Source organism: Heteronotia binoei, chromosome 20 (assembly GCF_032191835.1).
Source record: "Heteronotia binoei isolate CCM8104 ecotype False Entrance Well chromosome 20, APGP_CSIRO_Hbin_v1, whole genome shotgun sequence".
Taxonomy (NCBI): Eukaryota; Metazoa; Chordata; class Lepidosauria; order Squamata; family Gekkonidae; genus Heteronotia; species Heteronotia binoei.
The window spans coordinates 488,992-504,237 of record NC_083242.1 but is presented as its reverse complement, the minus strand read 5'-3'; the positions used below and the strand labels follow the sequence as shown (position 1 = coordinate 504,237).

The 15,246-nt window shown below is 58.6% G+C and overlaps 1 protein-coding gene across 1 annotated transcript; it reads right to left on the bottom strand.

The window, feature by feature from the left end:
• Positions 1 to 772: 772 nt before the first annotated feature.
• Positions 773 to 13,048, bottom strand: SCNN1B (sodium channel epithelial 1 subunit beta). The gene is made up of 13 exons (XM_060260604.1): positions 12,724 to 13,048; positions 11,549 to 11,840; positions 11,129 to 11,319; positions 10,365 to 10,471; positions 8,461 to 8,624; positions 7,977 to 8,061; positions 4,849 to 4,871; positions 4,380 to 4,497; positions 4,004 to 4,079; positions 3,802 to 3,859; positions 2,734 to 2,795; positions 2,025 to 2,100; positions 773 to 1,159 (listed from the first exon to the last, which is right to left on the bottom strand). The coding sequence occupies exons 1-13, from the start codon at positions 13,032 to 13,034 to the stop codon at positions 773 to 775; spliced, it is 1,950 nt and encodes a 649-aa protein (XP_060116587.1). The 5' UTR covers positions 13,035 to 13,048.
• Between the last annotated feature and the right edge of the window lie 2,198 nt (positions 13,049 to 15,246).

Sequence of the window (15,246 nt, the reverse complement as noted above, 5' to 3'; positions counted from 1 at the left end):
TGGCTAGGAGCTGCTGGTGGACCTCGCTCCAGATGCTTCTCCAGTCCCCTCTTGCCACTGTCTTGATGCACCCCTTTGGCTGAGGCTCCTCTCTCCCTCCCTCCCCCATGGCTGCTCCTCAACATAAACAGCGTGACTCCTGGGAAAGAGCTTCCAACAGCCGGCATTTTTATTGGCCTGTTAAATGCTATTTTTCCGAACACGCAGGGACAGGTGCGCTCTTTCCCACAGTCCAGGTGGAGGTGGGGCATCCTGGAGCCATCTCTTCCACCCCCCCCGCCCAGCAGGGGGGCCAGTGGGCCAAGCCAGGAGGGGCTGTTGCTGCAGCTGCCCACCCAGGGAAGGCGGAACGGCAAGCAACCTTCGGGCACTGGTGTGGTCGGGGTGGGGGAGAATCATTTCTCACCCTTGGCGGTCCAGTTCTCCTTTTGGGCCAGGGCACTAAATCTCTCCCTCTGCCCCACACTCAGAACCTGCTCAGCATCACTCCCCCCACACACTGGGCTTCCATGGCCCCCACCCCCCTGCAAACTGTAACCAGTTGTCTCCCCATGGCAGAGGTGTAGCCAGGGTCTCTTCAAGTGTCTGTTGGGAAAGCAGCCAAGGGCAACTCCTGACCTCCCCCCCCCCCTGTGATGTTGGGATGCAGTAGATGGCCTGGAGCACCCAATCTGAAGCTGCCCCCCCCCGAGAAGAGAGAGAGAGGGGGGAGGGGAGGGGTGTTCACCCAAAAAACCCCTAGAAGAGTGTGCTCTCGCCTGGGCCTGCCCCTTTACGCTATTTTCTGCTCTGCTAAGGACTCCTCCCCGTCACTGTCCAGGTTCCCCAAGTCCACCGTGGCCACGCGCAGGGAGTCGTAGTTGGGCGGGGGGGTGCCCGGCTCGCACGCCTCTTCGGCCTCCTGGCTGTCTGCAGCCGCCTCGTCGCCCTGGAAGGCTGGGTTGTGGTGGGCCTCCACCTGCCGTGCCATGGTGGGAGGGGGGCCGCGGGGGGCCTTGGCTGGCCTCTGCTTCGGCTGGCCTTTGCACCAGGCAATGAGGTGCAGGATGCTGATCCACAGGAAGTCAATGATGATTTCTCCGAATTCAATGAGGCACAGGACGGAGCCCCCCATCCAGAAGCCAAACTGGCCCCCCAGGCTGGAGAGGAGCCACACAATCTGCAGGCAGAGAGAGCGGATGAGCATGCGGAAGGTGCTGTCTCTGCAAGGGCAGCTCTTGTGAGTTCTCCTGCTCAACTTTGCCTTTGGTTCTGAATTGGTTTTGGTGGAACAATTGCAGGGGAGCAGGCGGTCGGACTGGGGGATTGCCCAAGAGAAGCAAGTCTGAAAATTTCAGACACGAGGAGGGGGAGCCCAGGAAAATGAAACGCTAAATGTTGAAAAGAAGTTGATGGAGGAGGTGAATCATTCAGGATGATGAAAAGCAAAGTCGATGGGGAAGAGCTCCAGGAGGACTCGGCAAAACTGGGAGGGAGGGAGGGCAACAACGCGGCAAATGAAGGTCGTTGTGGGTGAGGGGATGGGGATGGAAACTGGAACTCCAACCCCTGACTGGACAGAAGCCAGTGTGGGGTCTGGGAGGGGAAAGAGATCTGGGGACAGCCAGGACTGCAGGGCCCTAGAGAGGGCTCCGCCATGGCCCTGTCTAGTCACTGGAGCTCAAAACGGGCATTGCAGAACTGGGGAAAGTCCGGAGGAGGGCAACCAAGATGAGGAGGCGGCTGGAGCAGCTCCCCTGGCAGGAAGGGTGGGGAGTCGGGGACTTTTAGTTGAAGGCAGATTAGGGGGCATGTGGCAAGAGGGTTATTCGGCTGTGCCTGGGGTCTCTGCTCCCCAAAGAGGAGCCCCTGAGTGGCAAGATGCAGAAAGGCCAAAGTCAGCCCCCCCTGCATGCAGCTGAACTTCCAGGATGGCTGGGGGGGGGGGGCTTTTGCCCTGATCTTTCTTGTTTGGGAAACCCTCAAGAGGGCGCCCTGAAATGGCTGGATGGACCAAGGCCAGAGGAGGTAGCTGCGCCCCTTACCGTGGTCTTGGCTGCCTCCGAGATGGTGTGGTAGTTGTACTCTTGGAAATAGATATTCAGCTTGATGATGCCGCTTCTGTGGGGTGGGAGGAGGAGAAGGGCTGTTGCCACCTCCAGCCACACCAGCTCTTTCAAAGGCTGCCCCAGCTGCTGGCTCCCCCCCCCCCCGGGCTTTGGTGAGGAAACCATCCCTGCATGCCCACAACATTCGCATGAAGAGAACAAGGAGTCCGAGGTAGGCGAGGGGTCCTCTGGGTGGGGGAGGTGTGATTCTGAAGCCCCACCCAAAGCTGCCCTCCCCTGTGTCCCAAGGGGATGGGGGGGTCTCTGAAGCCAGGGGCAGTTTGGTGCTCCATTTCCCGGCCCTGTGCTGGCAACCCCCGCACAGCTTTGTGGAGTTGCCTTCCCGCCTGGTGCAGGAAAGCTGCCTTGCTGGAGACTCAGTGCAGCCTTGAGGGCTGCTCAGCCAAAGGAGGAAATGGAGGCTGGCCTGCTAAAGCCTTCGAAGCCCAGGTAGTTCACAGAGCTCTTCCTGGGTCCTGCTGGATGAAAAATGAATGCTGGGGGTGGGGGGAGGGGGGTTGGAGGAAGCAGCGTGGTCCCTGTAGTGTCAGCAGCCACTGGCCACGGAGGTTCCGCTCTTCACTCGTAGGAAGAGGAGTTGGGGGCCTGCCCTGTGGGGCCCAGGGAGGACACTGGCCTCACTCACCTGTTCAGGGTGACGGTTTGCGACTTGTCCCTCTCGAAGGATAAAATGCGGAAAATCCAGTCCTAGGAGAAAGGAAGCACAAGCCCTCTGGACAACTGATGGGGGGGGTCTCCTCTGGGTGGGCCCATGCAGGGGACAGAAGCCTGCCTGCCCCATGGGGAGATTTCCCACAGTCCTTTAGCCAGAGTTGACCTCCGGGCAGAAACCAGCCTGCAGAGAGGTGCCCCACCCCCCACCCTGGCTTCCCAACTCTGCATCTTTCTGGGCCATCTAAGACTTCTATTAAGCAGCTGGGAGTCCTCAGGAAGGGACCACACGAAGCTGCCTCAGGCGGAATCCGATCCCGGGTCTCTCCCAGCCAGTCTTGGCTGCTCAGAGTGGCAGTGGCTGTCCGGGGTCTCCTCAGGCGGAGGCCTTTCCCTTCCTTTCCTAAGGTAAAAGGTCACGGTCGTCCCCTAGGTAAGCACCAGTCCTTTCTGACGCAAGTGACGTCACATCACGGCAGACTTTTGACAGGGTGGTTTGCCATTGCCTTCCCCAGTCATCTGCACTTCCCCCCCAGCAAGCTGGGCCCTCATTTGACTGACCTCAGAAAGATGGAAGGCTGAGTCAACCTGGAGCCGGCTACCTGAACCCAGCTTCCGCCAGGATTGTACTCAGGTCGTGAGCAGAGAGTTCGAACTGCAGTACTGCAGCTTTCCCACTCTGCGACATGGGGCTCCTTCTCCTTTCCTACCTGCCCCTTTTGCTTGGAGAAGGTGAGGACTGAACCTGGGGCCCTCTGCCCGCCAAGCACCTGGGCTTGCGGGACAAAAAGGTGCCAGCAGGAATTTCTGCAGCTGCATAGCATGCAAATAATAAAACATCAAAATGGTGTTTTTCCATGTGTCACTTTCTCTTGTCCTTATTAATTTTAATCCAGCTGCCTGGCTGGTCTTGAAAGGTGATCCTCCCCCCCCCCTCTCCTCCAAGATCCAGTGGATTAAATGCAAAAGGATCTACTCCAGTCCTGCTGCCTTGGCAGGAGGGGATTCGGCTCCCGACTCACAGGGATGGTCTCTCACCCACCTCAGAGGCCTCAGAGGGCCAGTCTGCCATGGAAATGGTCATTTTGTACTGCGTGTTGCTGCAGGGAAAGAAGGCGAGAGAGTCAGACAGAAGAACTCCCCCCACCACCACCCGTGGTTACCATCTCTGCCTTTGGATCAACCCAAGGGGAAGGGCAGACCCCAGCCCCACTTATTGTGCCCCCCCGCCTGACTGCACTTACTTGCAGGTCTCCTTACAAGAATCAATGCAGAACTGCCTTTGGGTGAGATTCCTGCGCAGGAAGGAGTAGCAGAAGGCTGTGGGTGAAAACAACAGAGGAGGGGGTCAGAGATGGTCGCTCTGGATGGGCTGCTTGCTGCTGCTGCTGCTCTGACTGAGCTGGGTGAAGAAGAGGAAACGGTTCCCAGAGCCTTTGGGCTGCCTCCCTCCGTCCCAAGCGAAGGTTTCCCACAAGCGAGGCCCCCTTTCCACCACTGAAGCCTCAGAAGAGTTTGTGCCCAGGCCGAGCCCTCTGCTCCCCTCAGGCCAGCCCCAGTGCCACAGCATGTGGGTTCCCTTGGCACACCAGGGCACTCCCAATCCTAGGCTGCCCTTACCCCAATCACGATAGTCGTTGTTGTTGCAATACTTGTGTCCATCGGGCAGAGGGAAAGCGGAGTGGCCACAACCACACTGGTCCACCATCTGCTGCTGGAAGCAGGAGCGCAGGCAGGCCTGGGGGGGGAGAGGATGCTGGGGGCAGGATGCCAGCTGGAAGGCCCCGTCCCCCAAAGAGGGGCTTCTGCCAACATCAGTCAAGCCGGAATATAGTCGGGGGTGGCAAAGCTTTTGGTGTGGCACGAGAAGAAGAGTTCCCAGGGCACTTTCTCTCCCAAGCTGCCAGTGGGGCAACAATCCCCGTGGACAGGAGGGTGACGGTGACTCTTTGCCCACCTGTGTCCCGTGTGCAGAGGGCCGATCTGGGAAGGCACAAAGAGCTGCACTCCCTCCAGGCCCACCCTGCTAGCCTCTGACCTCGCCAACTGGAGTCGGGGGAGGGGGGAAGAGCAGCTCTGCGTCTCTCACCTGGATGGAATATGCAGTTCTGTGCCTGGCAGCTTCCTCCGCTGTCCGGTTGAGACTGAGCTTCTAGAAAAAGAAGGAGGAGCTCCTTGCCAGCCTGCCTGCCTGCCTGCCCTTCCAGAGGGGGCAAGCAATTTGCACACACCATAGTCCCCTCCTGCCCTCCAGGCATTCGTTTGGGTCTCTTGCGGTGCAGGGAGCAATGGAGAGAGGGAGGGAGGGAGAACCAATGCTCCTGTCTGAATCCCCCCTCCTCACACTGGGGGGGCTCCTTCCCAGGTGGCTTCTCAGAGGGCAAGTGGTCAGGGAAGCCACTCGTCTGGATGGGTTTCTATAACTTCATTCTGGGCCAGCCCTGCTGCAAGGGGCAGTGTTGCTCCAGCAGCCAGTCAGAGAACAGGCCTTTGCCTGTCCCAAAGATGGCACCAGGCATTATTAGCCTCACAGCCCCAAAGGGCTAGAAACAGAGGCCTCTTATGGTTTCATGCCTGACCTAAATCCTGGGGTTTTCTGCCCCGACTGGCCCTAACTCCAGGGGTTCTGAGGGCAGCTCCAAGCAGCGGGGGGTCTCCTGAGACATCCCCCCACGACTCTGAAATCCAAATCATTCCTCTTCCCAGGTGAGGAGCTATTGGAGGTAGACTATGGGGGCTTTTTTTGAGCAGGAAGGCACAGGAGCGGAGGTCTGGCAGGGTTGGCATCAGGAGGTGTGGCCTAATATGCAAATGAATTCCTGCTGGGCTGTTTCTGCAAAGAAACCCTGTGTGGGACAATGGGGTGACATCAGGGGGTGCGGCCTAATATACAAATGAGTTCCTGCTGGACTTTTTCCTACCAAAAAAGCTCTGTAGACAACTGTTTTCTCGTTATTTTGGGAGAAGTCCATGTGTTAAAAATCTCTTAAAATCTCAAGCAACCCTTGAGCCTGGCCTTAAGGACATCAGGGGCTTTGGGGGTGTTTGGCATCTCGGGGGGCTTCCTGCCAGGCTCCAACTCTCCAGGTCCCTCCTCGCCTCGGAGCTGCAGCCCCCCCTCCTGCCCCCAGCGTCCCAGGGGCATCCACACCCTGGCAGCATTCAGGCGCCACTCGCTTTCCCTCTTCTCGCCACAGGCCGAGGTTCCCTTGGAGTGTGACAGACAGGCGAAGGAAGGAAGGAAAGGAAGGGGCTGAGGAGTGAGGCCGGGGCAGTCAGGCCTCCCCTCTCCTCCCCAGCCCCTGTTGCTGCGACTCCAGCAGAGCTGTGGGGCATGGGATTTGCAGTGCCAGCTGCAGGAAAGCAGGGGCTCTGCTACTGGTCCCAGCTGGAAGGCCTGAGTCCATTGGCACAGGAAGACTCTCTCGCAGCACTGCTCCACTGGAGAGCCCCCCGAGCTGCACACAGAAGGTCTCAGGAACCCCTCAGTGCCTTGTGCAAGAGGGCAGAGCCAGCGCATGGCAGAGACTCTCTCGGACACCGTGATGCTCAACGCCAGGCTCAGCTTCTCTCTGCCTGTTTGCCAGTCCCTGGGCTGCCCGTAAGTCACATGGGCTGGAATTTTGTGCAACAGACAGGAATGCTGGGAAACGAGCCACGCCACTCGCTCGACCGAGAGCAGGAGAGGAGTCAAGGAAACGTTCGGCAGGTCTTGGAGCCCTGAGCTGCCAGCATCCCGCAGGCCATGGCGGCTGCTGCGATGGCATTGCAACTGAGCCCGAGGCTCTGGTGGGAGGGAGGCCAAGACCCTGCAGAGGCCATGGAATTGCCGGAGGGAGGGAGGGAGGGAGGCAGCTCCCACCTGGTGTCTCGGCTGTATCCCTCAGCCCCTTCTCTCTGCCAGCTTCTGATCCCACACTAGCCACTGGGCCACGCTGGATGCCTGGAAGGCCAGCGTAGCCTTGGGGTGGTTTCTGCCTCGCTTTGGGGCCGGTTCCTCCCCGCACACTGCCTTGCTCTGCACAGCGTCTTGGGGGCAGCCTCAGGGACTGGTGACACACATGAGCAGTAAGAGGCAGGACTAAGTCTCAACAAGGGGATGTGTGCTCCAGCTGCTGAGGACAGGAGGGGCCCAGCACCTCCCCCCCCAGGGAGGAAGGCACCTGCCTCACTTGGGACGGGAGAGAAGCAGCCTCAGGTGGATGATGATGAGGATATTAGATTCATATCCCGCCCTCCACTCCAAAGAGTCTCAGAGCGGCTCACAATCTCCTTTCCCTTCCTCCCCCACAACAGACACCCTGTGAGGTAGATGAAGATATTGGATTTATATCCCGCCCTCCACTCCAAAGAGTCTCAGAGCGGCTCACAATCTCCTTTCCCTTCCTCCCCCACAACAGACACCCTATGAGGTAGATGAAGATATTGGATTTATATCCCGCCCTCCACTCCGAAGAGTCTCAGAGCGCTCACAATCTCCTTTACCTTCCTCCCCCACAACAGACACGGTGAGGTAGATGAAGATATTGGATTTATATCCCGCCCTCCACTCCGAAGAGTCTCAGAGCGGCTCACAATCTCCTTTCCCTTCCTCCCCCACAACAGACACCCTGTGAGGTGGGTGGGGCTGAGAGAGCTCTCCCAGAAGCTGCCCTTTCAAGGACAACCTCTGCCAGAGCTTTGGCTGACCCAAGGCCATTCCAGCAGCTGCGAGTGGAGGAGTGGGGAATCAAACCTTGTTCTCCCAGATAAGAGAGCTCTGGCTGACACAAGGCCATTCCAGCAGGTGCGAGTGGAGGAGTGGGGAATCAAACCTGGTTCTCCAAGATAAGAGAGCTGTGGCTGACCCAAGGCCATTCCAGCAGCTGCAAGTGGAGGAGTGGGGAATCAAACCCAGTTCTCCCAGATAAGTGTCCGCACACTTCACCACTACACCAAACTGGACTCAGGCCCGACTCCACCCCGGTCAGGCTTGTCTGTCTCCACCTGGCAGAGAAAGAAAGGCCTCCCCCAGCCCCTGCTGCCTCCTCCCCTGGAGCTGGAGATGCTGCCGGGGATTGAACCTGGGACCTTCAGGCTGCAGAGCAGAGGCCCTGCCCAGGGAAGGGGTTGGGGCTTCCTGTGGCCCAGTAGCAGATGCTTTTTGCAGCTCCTGGAGAGAAAAGCAGCCCCGCCCCCTGCCCCGTGGGAGGGGCTCCCTCACCTGCTTCACCAGGAAGTCCTCGTAGAGGTTCCTAATGCTGATGTCGGACCCGTTGGCTGTGCAGTCGCTGTAGGGAGACCCCAGGCGCTGCAGCTCATCCTGCAGAAGGAGAGGGGAGAAGCAGAGCCAGGGGGTGGGGGGCAGGTGAGGAGTCAAACCAGCAACCAAATACATCAAGTCCTCAGAGGAGGGGATCGGGACGCACTTATCGCTGCCATTCTGGGAAGGGGCCGGACCTCTGAGAGGCGATTGGGGCTTCAGCTGAGATGAAGGGGAGGGGGGAGGAGGAAGCGCCCCCTGCTCCATTGAGAGGCGGCCCCTGAGGAGAGCAGAGAGTGGGGGGCTTCATGGGGGGGCCAGCTCAAGTTACTGCTGTAGCCCCAAGCGAGGCACCCCCACAGCCTCTCCAGAAGGGAACATCTGCCCCACTCCGCAGACGTCCGGGTGGCTGGGCCGAAGGGCTGACGACATGCCCCGCCCCCTGGCCCCGCCCCTCACCACCATGACGCCGATGGAGGTCTCGGTGCCGGCCATGGCGAAGATGCCCTCGTCCTTGAGGAAGGGGAAGCTCCACTGGTCGTGCAGCATCAGCCGGGCCCCGGCGGTCAAGGTGAGGAAGGGCAAATAGTCCGTCTGGTTGATGTCCAGGATCAGCTTCAGCCCTGCGGGGGAGGGGGGAGCCAAGAGTCAGCCCCTCCCCCCACTGAATGAATGAACTTTTTATCACGGTCATAGACCAATATAAAAACGATAACACATCATATAAAAACCCTCCTAAACTACATAAAATACAATAAAATACATAAAACTTTTCCGCACCAGTCAAGGATAACTAAAATATAATTTAACCAGTTTTAAAATCCAGAATCAGTTCAAATTAATATAAAATCCTTTAAATCAGAATATATAAAATTGTTTATAACCTAAAATTCAAACAGATCATACAAAACATGCAATTTCTTGTTTCTTAGTATGGAACTTCACAAGGTAATGGCAGAATTTAGCGATCTGTCTAGAGATAGATGGACTTGCATCCACCAAAAGTTTCTCCAAACACGCCCCGTCCGCATGTGCTATTGGTTTGACTACAAACGGGGAAACAAACCTGTCCCTATATGCTTGGTGGAATGGGCATCGAAAAAACATGAGTCATCGACTCCACCTCTCCCGTAGCACAAGAACAGTGTCAATCTTCGTACGGAACTTTTCTATATTTCCCTTCTAACCCTTTTGAGGGCATGGCTGCGCATCGAGCCAATGTAAAGGCTCTTCTGTGAGCTGATACCTCCAAATAAGAAAAGTACTTGGCCATCCTCATAACATATTTGGTCTCAGTAGACGCCAAAAAAGAAGGGGCCTGCTCTAGATCCCTTTTGTCTCTCTATATCACAGATTCTTTGTTTGATAATACTTTTTGCTTTGGCATTACTCTGCGTCAAGAGGTTTTCAAGTGAGAATCCTATACTTTCCAAATTGCTTTCAACCAATTGCAGCCACCTTGGCCTATAGAGGTCTTGAATTATTAGAGGAAAGAGGCCTTTTTTGCTTGTATAGATTCTTAGCCATTGGTATGCCGAAGATAACATAATTCTGGCCTCAATTCTCATTTGCCCAGTTTCTAGTCGCAAAAGGGCATTTGGCACACCTGGCGGGAGCCGCAAGATGTTACGGAGAAATTTAGATTGCACTTTCTCAAGAGCCTGTAATTTTTTAGCCGAGATGCCCAGGTTAATACCATAGAGCAGTTGTGTTAAAACTTTATATTGGAACGGTTTCAGTGCTGCAGGAACATAAAAGCCCCCCTTAGAACGGAAAAATCTCGGGATAGCATACATTGTTTTCTCAGCTTTCTCCACCCTCATATTACAATGTTCAGTATAGGCGCCTGTATCCTGAATCACCATTCCCAAATAAGTAAATTTTGTTACTTGTTCTATTTTCTCCCCTTTCATAGTCCAATACCTCTTCTTGGCTTTTTTACCAAATGCCATCACTTTTGTTTTTTCAAAATTTATTACCAAACGTTCGTTTTCACAATACTTAACAAAGCTGTCTAATGCCCTCCGCAACCCAATAGGTGTTCTAGATAACAGTACCACGTCATCTGCGTATAGCAGTACTGAAAGGTGGCGAAGAGCCAGCTTTGGGGGGTGTAATTTAATAGCAGTCATATGTTCCACCATATCACTCCCCCCACTGCAGAATCCACACAGGGAAGCAGACCCCCCCCCCTCAGGGGGCCCAGTGGGGCAGCCACCCTCCCCCCCTCTGGTCAGAGCGGCGTTTGCAGCATCAGTGCCTGTGAGGGGGGCCAGAACCTCCCCCCAGAAGGGTCTCCAGCAGCCGGGTGGGAGGCCAAGCTGGGGCTCTGCTCCGCACTGTATTCCTGCCCAGGTGCTCACCAAACTCTGCCCCCGGATTGGAGGACATGCGCGGCTTCTCCATCATGCCCCAGTTGAAGACGTAGCAGTTGCCGTGGTCGGGGTGGTAGAAACGAGTGAAGTCTTTGCTGGGAAGGAGAAAGGGGGGGAGGGGCCAGGCTCACAAAACTTTTGGGGGAGGTTGCAAACAGCCTCCCCCCCCCCCAAGGCCACAGCACAGTCTTGCTCACGGGGGTTTCTCTTGCCTCTCCTGGGGCAGGCAGGGTTGCTGCCCACATCCCTCCCTGGCACAAGGGAAAAGGGGGCGGGGCCTGGCTCCTGCAGGGCCCCCTCCAGCCCCTCCCCAGCTAGGAAGGCCACGAGTGATGCCACCCCCCCACACAGCCTCTGGCAGCCCAGAGCTGGGGAGCCAAGAGGGAAGGCCCAGCCGGAGCGATGCCTGCACGGGGCTTGAGGGCTCTGCTTCCCGGAGTGGAATCCAGGTCTCTCCCAGAGGGGAGTGATGGGAGTCCACAAGGGGTGACACAAGTGAAAACCTGGATCTCCAAAAGGACTTTCTGCAGGGGGGGAAATTATCTGCCCCACCCTGGTAAGGGAAGGCAGAAGCTCTGCTGTCCGTGGGGTGAGGGGAGGGGAGGCAGCTGGGCCTGACCCTGGGAGGGAGGAGATGTGCACAGAGCCAGGGGGAGCCCTCCTCTCCCCTCCCCTCCCCAACCCTGCTGCAGCTTCAGCATCCCCTCCAACCCCCCCAACCGGCGATCGAGGGGCTCATGTGGGCTACGCACGTGACATTGCAGGGCTGGGCCCCGTAGAGGCAAGCCAGGATCATGTCCTTGCGCTGGTAGCCGGCTGCCATCTTGTCTTGCAGGGACATGTTGCCCAGGATGCTGGTGGACTGCAGGACGTACCACTCGGTCACTGCCTCAACGGTGCTGGTGAAGTTCCGGTACTCGCACTCGGTGCCGTTCTGCCTGCACTGAGGGGCGGCCAGAGAGGGAGGGGGAGAGGAGGGATGCAGGGAGCAGGGAACCACAGCCTCCCCTTTCCGGGGCAGTGCACCCCCAAAGGCTGGGAAAGGTGGGGTCTGGCAGCCCCTCCCACTGCCTACACGGGGGCGGGGCTTTTAGGGAGAGGATGCTGCACATTCGCCTGCCCAGACTCCACCCCTCTGCCGCTTGGCCCCGCCCCTGGCCCTCTCAGCTTACCAGTTTGACAGCCAGCTTGCGGGTGGGAGCTTCGGAGGCAGTGACAGCAGGGGCGGGCGTGGGGAGCCCTTCGTGGCCGTCCAGGATGTCCGTGACCAGTGGGGGACCCCCCTCGGGGCTCTCGTCGATCACCACCAGGGGGAGTTGCCTCCACAGCTCCATGTTCAGGTCCCGGCTGGCATTGGTGGGGGGCCCCAGAGTCCCGTTCTGGGGCTCCGGGAGCAGCAGCCGCTCAAGGGCCTCGTGGATGAGGCTGTCCAAGTCCTTCAGGCGGCCCTTCACCTTGGAATATCTGAAAGGCCACCAGCGGAATTGGCAGGGATGGACGAGCCAGGAACAGAGCTCTCCCCTTCCCACCCCAGCCAGGAGAGCTCAGCACAAACCACCCCGAAAGCAAGGCTGCGTGTGTGCAAGGAGCGCGCCTCTTGCTCAGGAGGACTGGCTGTTGTGCCCTGGGTGCTGCATCTGCCCACAGCCCCTCAGAGGTGCCCAGTGCTGCCACCCGAAGCAGCTCCCCCTTGTGGCCTCTGCCCCTGAACACGGAGGGGCACGGAGGAGGAGGGCTGCCAGGGGGCTGACACTCTGGGCTTCATGGGGCAGCTGGCCCTTCAGAGGGGCTGCCCTCTTGCTTCCTGGTCAGGGGCCAAGGCCAGGTCCTGCCTGGGGAGGGGAACCACTCCCCTCCCTCTCCTGGGACCCACAAAGGCCAGCGGTGTCCAAGGACCAGCTCCCAAGGAGGAAGCCCAAGAAGGGTCGTCTAGTCCAGCCCCCTGCCCAGCACAGCAAATCCACAACTCCCTCCCACTGCCCCTCGCCGCTCTCTGCCTGGAGGAAGGGAAGGAATCTCCAGGGTCCCCGGGCAGAACTTCCTTCCCATTCCCAAAGTGGCAACTGGCATTGCCCTGAGCGAATAAGAAAGGGCCACAAGGGCCAAAGGCTGGCTGGCCCCTCCCACGGGCTCTGCCAAACTCCATGGAAGCCCCCTCTAGCCTCTGCTTGCAGCCTTCCCAAGGAGGAGGCCTCTGGGCACACGATGCCCTCGCCAGCTCTGCCCGCCCACAAGGAGGGGCTTCGGACGAACACTCCTGCCCCACCTTCACAGGCCTCCAGGCCCCCTCTTGCCTCGGCCAGCGCTTGAGGGCCAAGCCCTGAGGCTCGGGGGGGGGGGGACTCACTTGTAGGGGCTGGCGCTGCAGATGGTGACAGCCGGGAAGGTCAGGCTCTTGAAGCCGATGGCCAGGGAGGAGGTGACATTGTAGGAGAGGTAGTCGTTGATGAGGGTGCGCCAATTCCAGGCCACCAGGGAGGCAAAGAGCAGGGTCAGCAGGAACCACATAAACTTCTTCTTGGGCCCCTCGCGGATGATGCGCTTCGGCCCGTGGGTGTTGGTGTTGTTGCAGTACCAGACCAGGAGCTCCCGGTAGGTGTAGCCGGGGCCCTTCTGCAGGCGGTGCAGGGCCTTCACCAGGTACCTCTTCAGGGTCATCTTAGAACCTGCCCCCCCCCAAGAGAACAAAGAATCACACCCCTCCGAAAACTCCTGCTGCTTCTCAGCCCCACCTTCTGGGGCACCAGTTTGGGCCACGGGCTTTGAGGCAGGTGCAGAAGGAACTGCCCCCTCCAGTGGAGCCAGAAGGGCAGCTGAGATGAGTCCCAACCCCCCCCTCCCCAAATTCTGCCCGCAGAGCTGGAGACTCTGCCAAAGGGCAGCTCTGAAGTGAGAGGACCTCGCTGGGACTTGTGGGGAACTCGCCAGCTCCCCCTTCTCACCATCCTCCCCCCATTTCAGCCCCTCTGACTGGGCACGGACCCGACGGTCTGAGGAAGCTGGTAGCCACCTGCCCCAGCCCCTCCTGGGCCACCGACTGGGAGGTCCCCAGCTGGCCCCAGGGCTGGGTCAAGGGGTCTTGTTGCCACCAGCAGGGACAGGGCCAATCCCACGGGCAGAGCTGCAAGGGCTGGCTTTGGCCCTGCCCACTGGCAATATAAGCCCTGGAGGGAACGCCAACCACCTGCACCAACCACCTAACCCCTTGGCTGGAGCATGGGCCTCATTTGGGCACACGCCCTGTGCAAAAGACAGCGAGCGTCACCGCTGCATGGACCATGCGTGTCTGGAGACTGCACACACAGTCAAAACCGTTCCCTTGCCTGTGCCAGGAACACTCCGCAACCAGGAGCCCGGTCCGTGCAATCCCTCCCTCCCTGGCCTTCAGGGATGCCGCCTGCCCCAGATGACAGGTGCCCTGCGCAGACTCCGCTCAGAGGAACACGACTGGCGGCCCCTGCAAGGGTGCTGATGCAAGCCCAGAGGGGACCCTGAGTCCGCCCCCTGCCCCCCCCCCGCCTCCTCTCGGCCGGAGAGGGAAGATTCCGGAGAGGCACCAACTGCCTGGCAGCGAGAGGACAGAAGGTTCTGTTTTCTGCATTCTTTCGCTGTCAAGATACCATCAGTACATTTTGTTCTGCCGATGGAGGGATGTGGCACACTTTGCCTGGGTCTTGCGGGCCCTGAAGGATACACACCTGCCTGCCTGTCAGGCGAGAACGCATACCTTCTCCACCTGCAGCTCCCCAGGAGGGAGGGCAAGAGGCAAGGAGCTGCCACTGCTGTGGAGACAGTCAACGGCTCCGAAGGTCACGGGGAGAAGGGGATCTGGAAGCCACCAAGGGAGGGGAGAGACAAGCTGCGGGGAGAGGGGGGCTTCCATTCTCAGGAGCTGGGTGGTGTGTGTGTGTGTGTGTGAGGGGGCGGGTTGTGCCCTGCGTGTTGGATCTGCCTCGCACGGCCCTTCCAAGCAGGGTTTTGCCCAAGCTGCAACCAGACAGGCCAATTCCACTCCGGCAGGCAGAGTGGAGGGACCCGCTCCTGCCCACTGGCACAGGTCCTAACAGGGAGAACATCCAAACTTGGAAGAGGTGCTTCCAAGGTGGTGGCTTTGCCCAATTTCTCCCTGGGCTGGAGGAAGATCCGTCCCCAGGAGAAAAGAAGGGAAGCAGCAGCTGGGCCAGGCGGAACACGCCCCAATTAGCCCAAAAGAGAGGCTGCCGATCCAGCCCGGCCGGTTGACAGCGCAAAGGAAGAGTCACCCCAGGAATTCCGGAAGAACCACTTCCCTCCCTCTCGGCTGGGCAGGCAGCACTCTTGGGGAGTTGGCAGCCGACCAACTGGAAGGAGTTGCTCACAGGGAAGCTGGGGGGGGGGAGTTCCAGAGAACAGAGGCCCTCTTCCCCAAAGGGGATGCTGGGAAAGAGGCGGAGAGGGGATCAGTGGCGCTGTGGAGGAAACCTCAACTGAGTCACGATGCTGCTATTTCTGCCCCATTGGCAATTGCCAAGAGCAATGGGATGCATGAACCAGCAGCCCCTCATCTCCCACAGTGGCCAGCCAGATCCCCCCAGAAGCAGCTCTCGGTTCTTACATGGGGGGCAGAGTTCTCAGAGAGAGAGAAAAATAAATCTCCCCCCCCCCCATTCTCCTCTGACGTCTGGAGACTGGCTCTGCCGACCTTTCCTTGATTTCACCCAACGTCCTCTGGGACTTCCCATGAGAAATTGCAGGATAAGAACATAAGAGAAGCCATGTTGGATCAGGCCAGAGGCCCCTCCAGTCCAATACTCTGTGTCACATAAGAACATAAGAGAAGCCATGTGTGATCAGGCCAATGGCCCCTCCAGTCCAACACTCTGTGTCACAG

Excerpts from the sequence above, each read along its gene's own strand:
- SCNN1B (XM_060260604.1), bottom strand. The coding sequence starts at position 13,034 with ATGACCCTGAAGAGGTACCTGGTGAAGGCCCTGCACCGCCTGCAGAAG. Across the intron at positions 8,062-8,460 it reads CCTCCATCGGCGTCATGGTG|GATGAGCTGCAGCGCCTGGG; the intron begins GTGAGGGGCGGG and ends CTCCTTCTGCAG. Across the intron at positions 2,796-3,801 it reads GGCCCTCTGAGGCCTCTGAG|GACTGGATTTTCCGCATTTT; the intron begins GTGGGTGAGAGA and ends CCTTTCTCCTAG.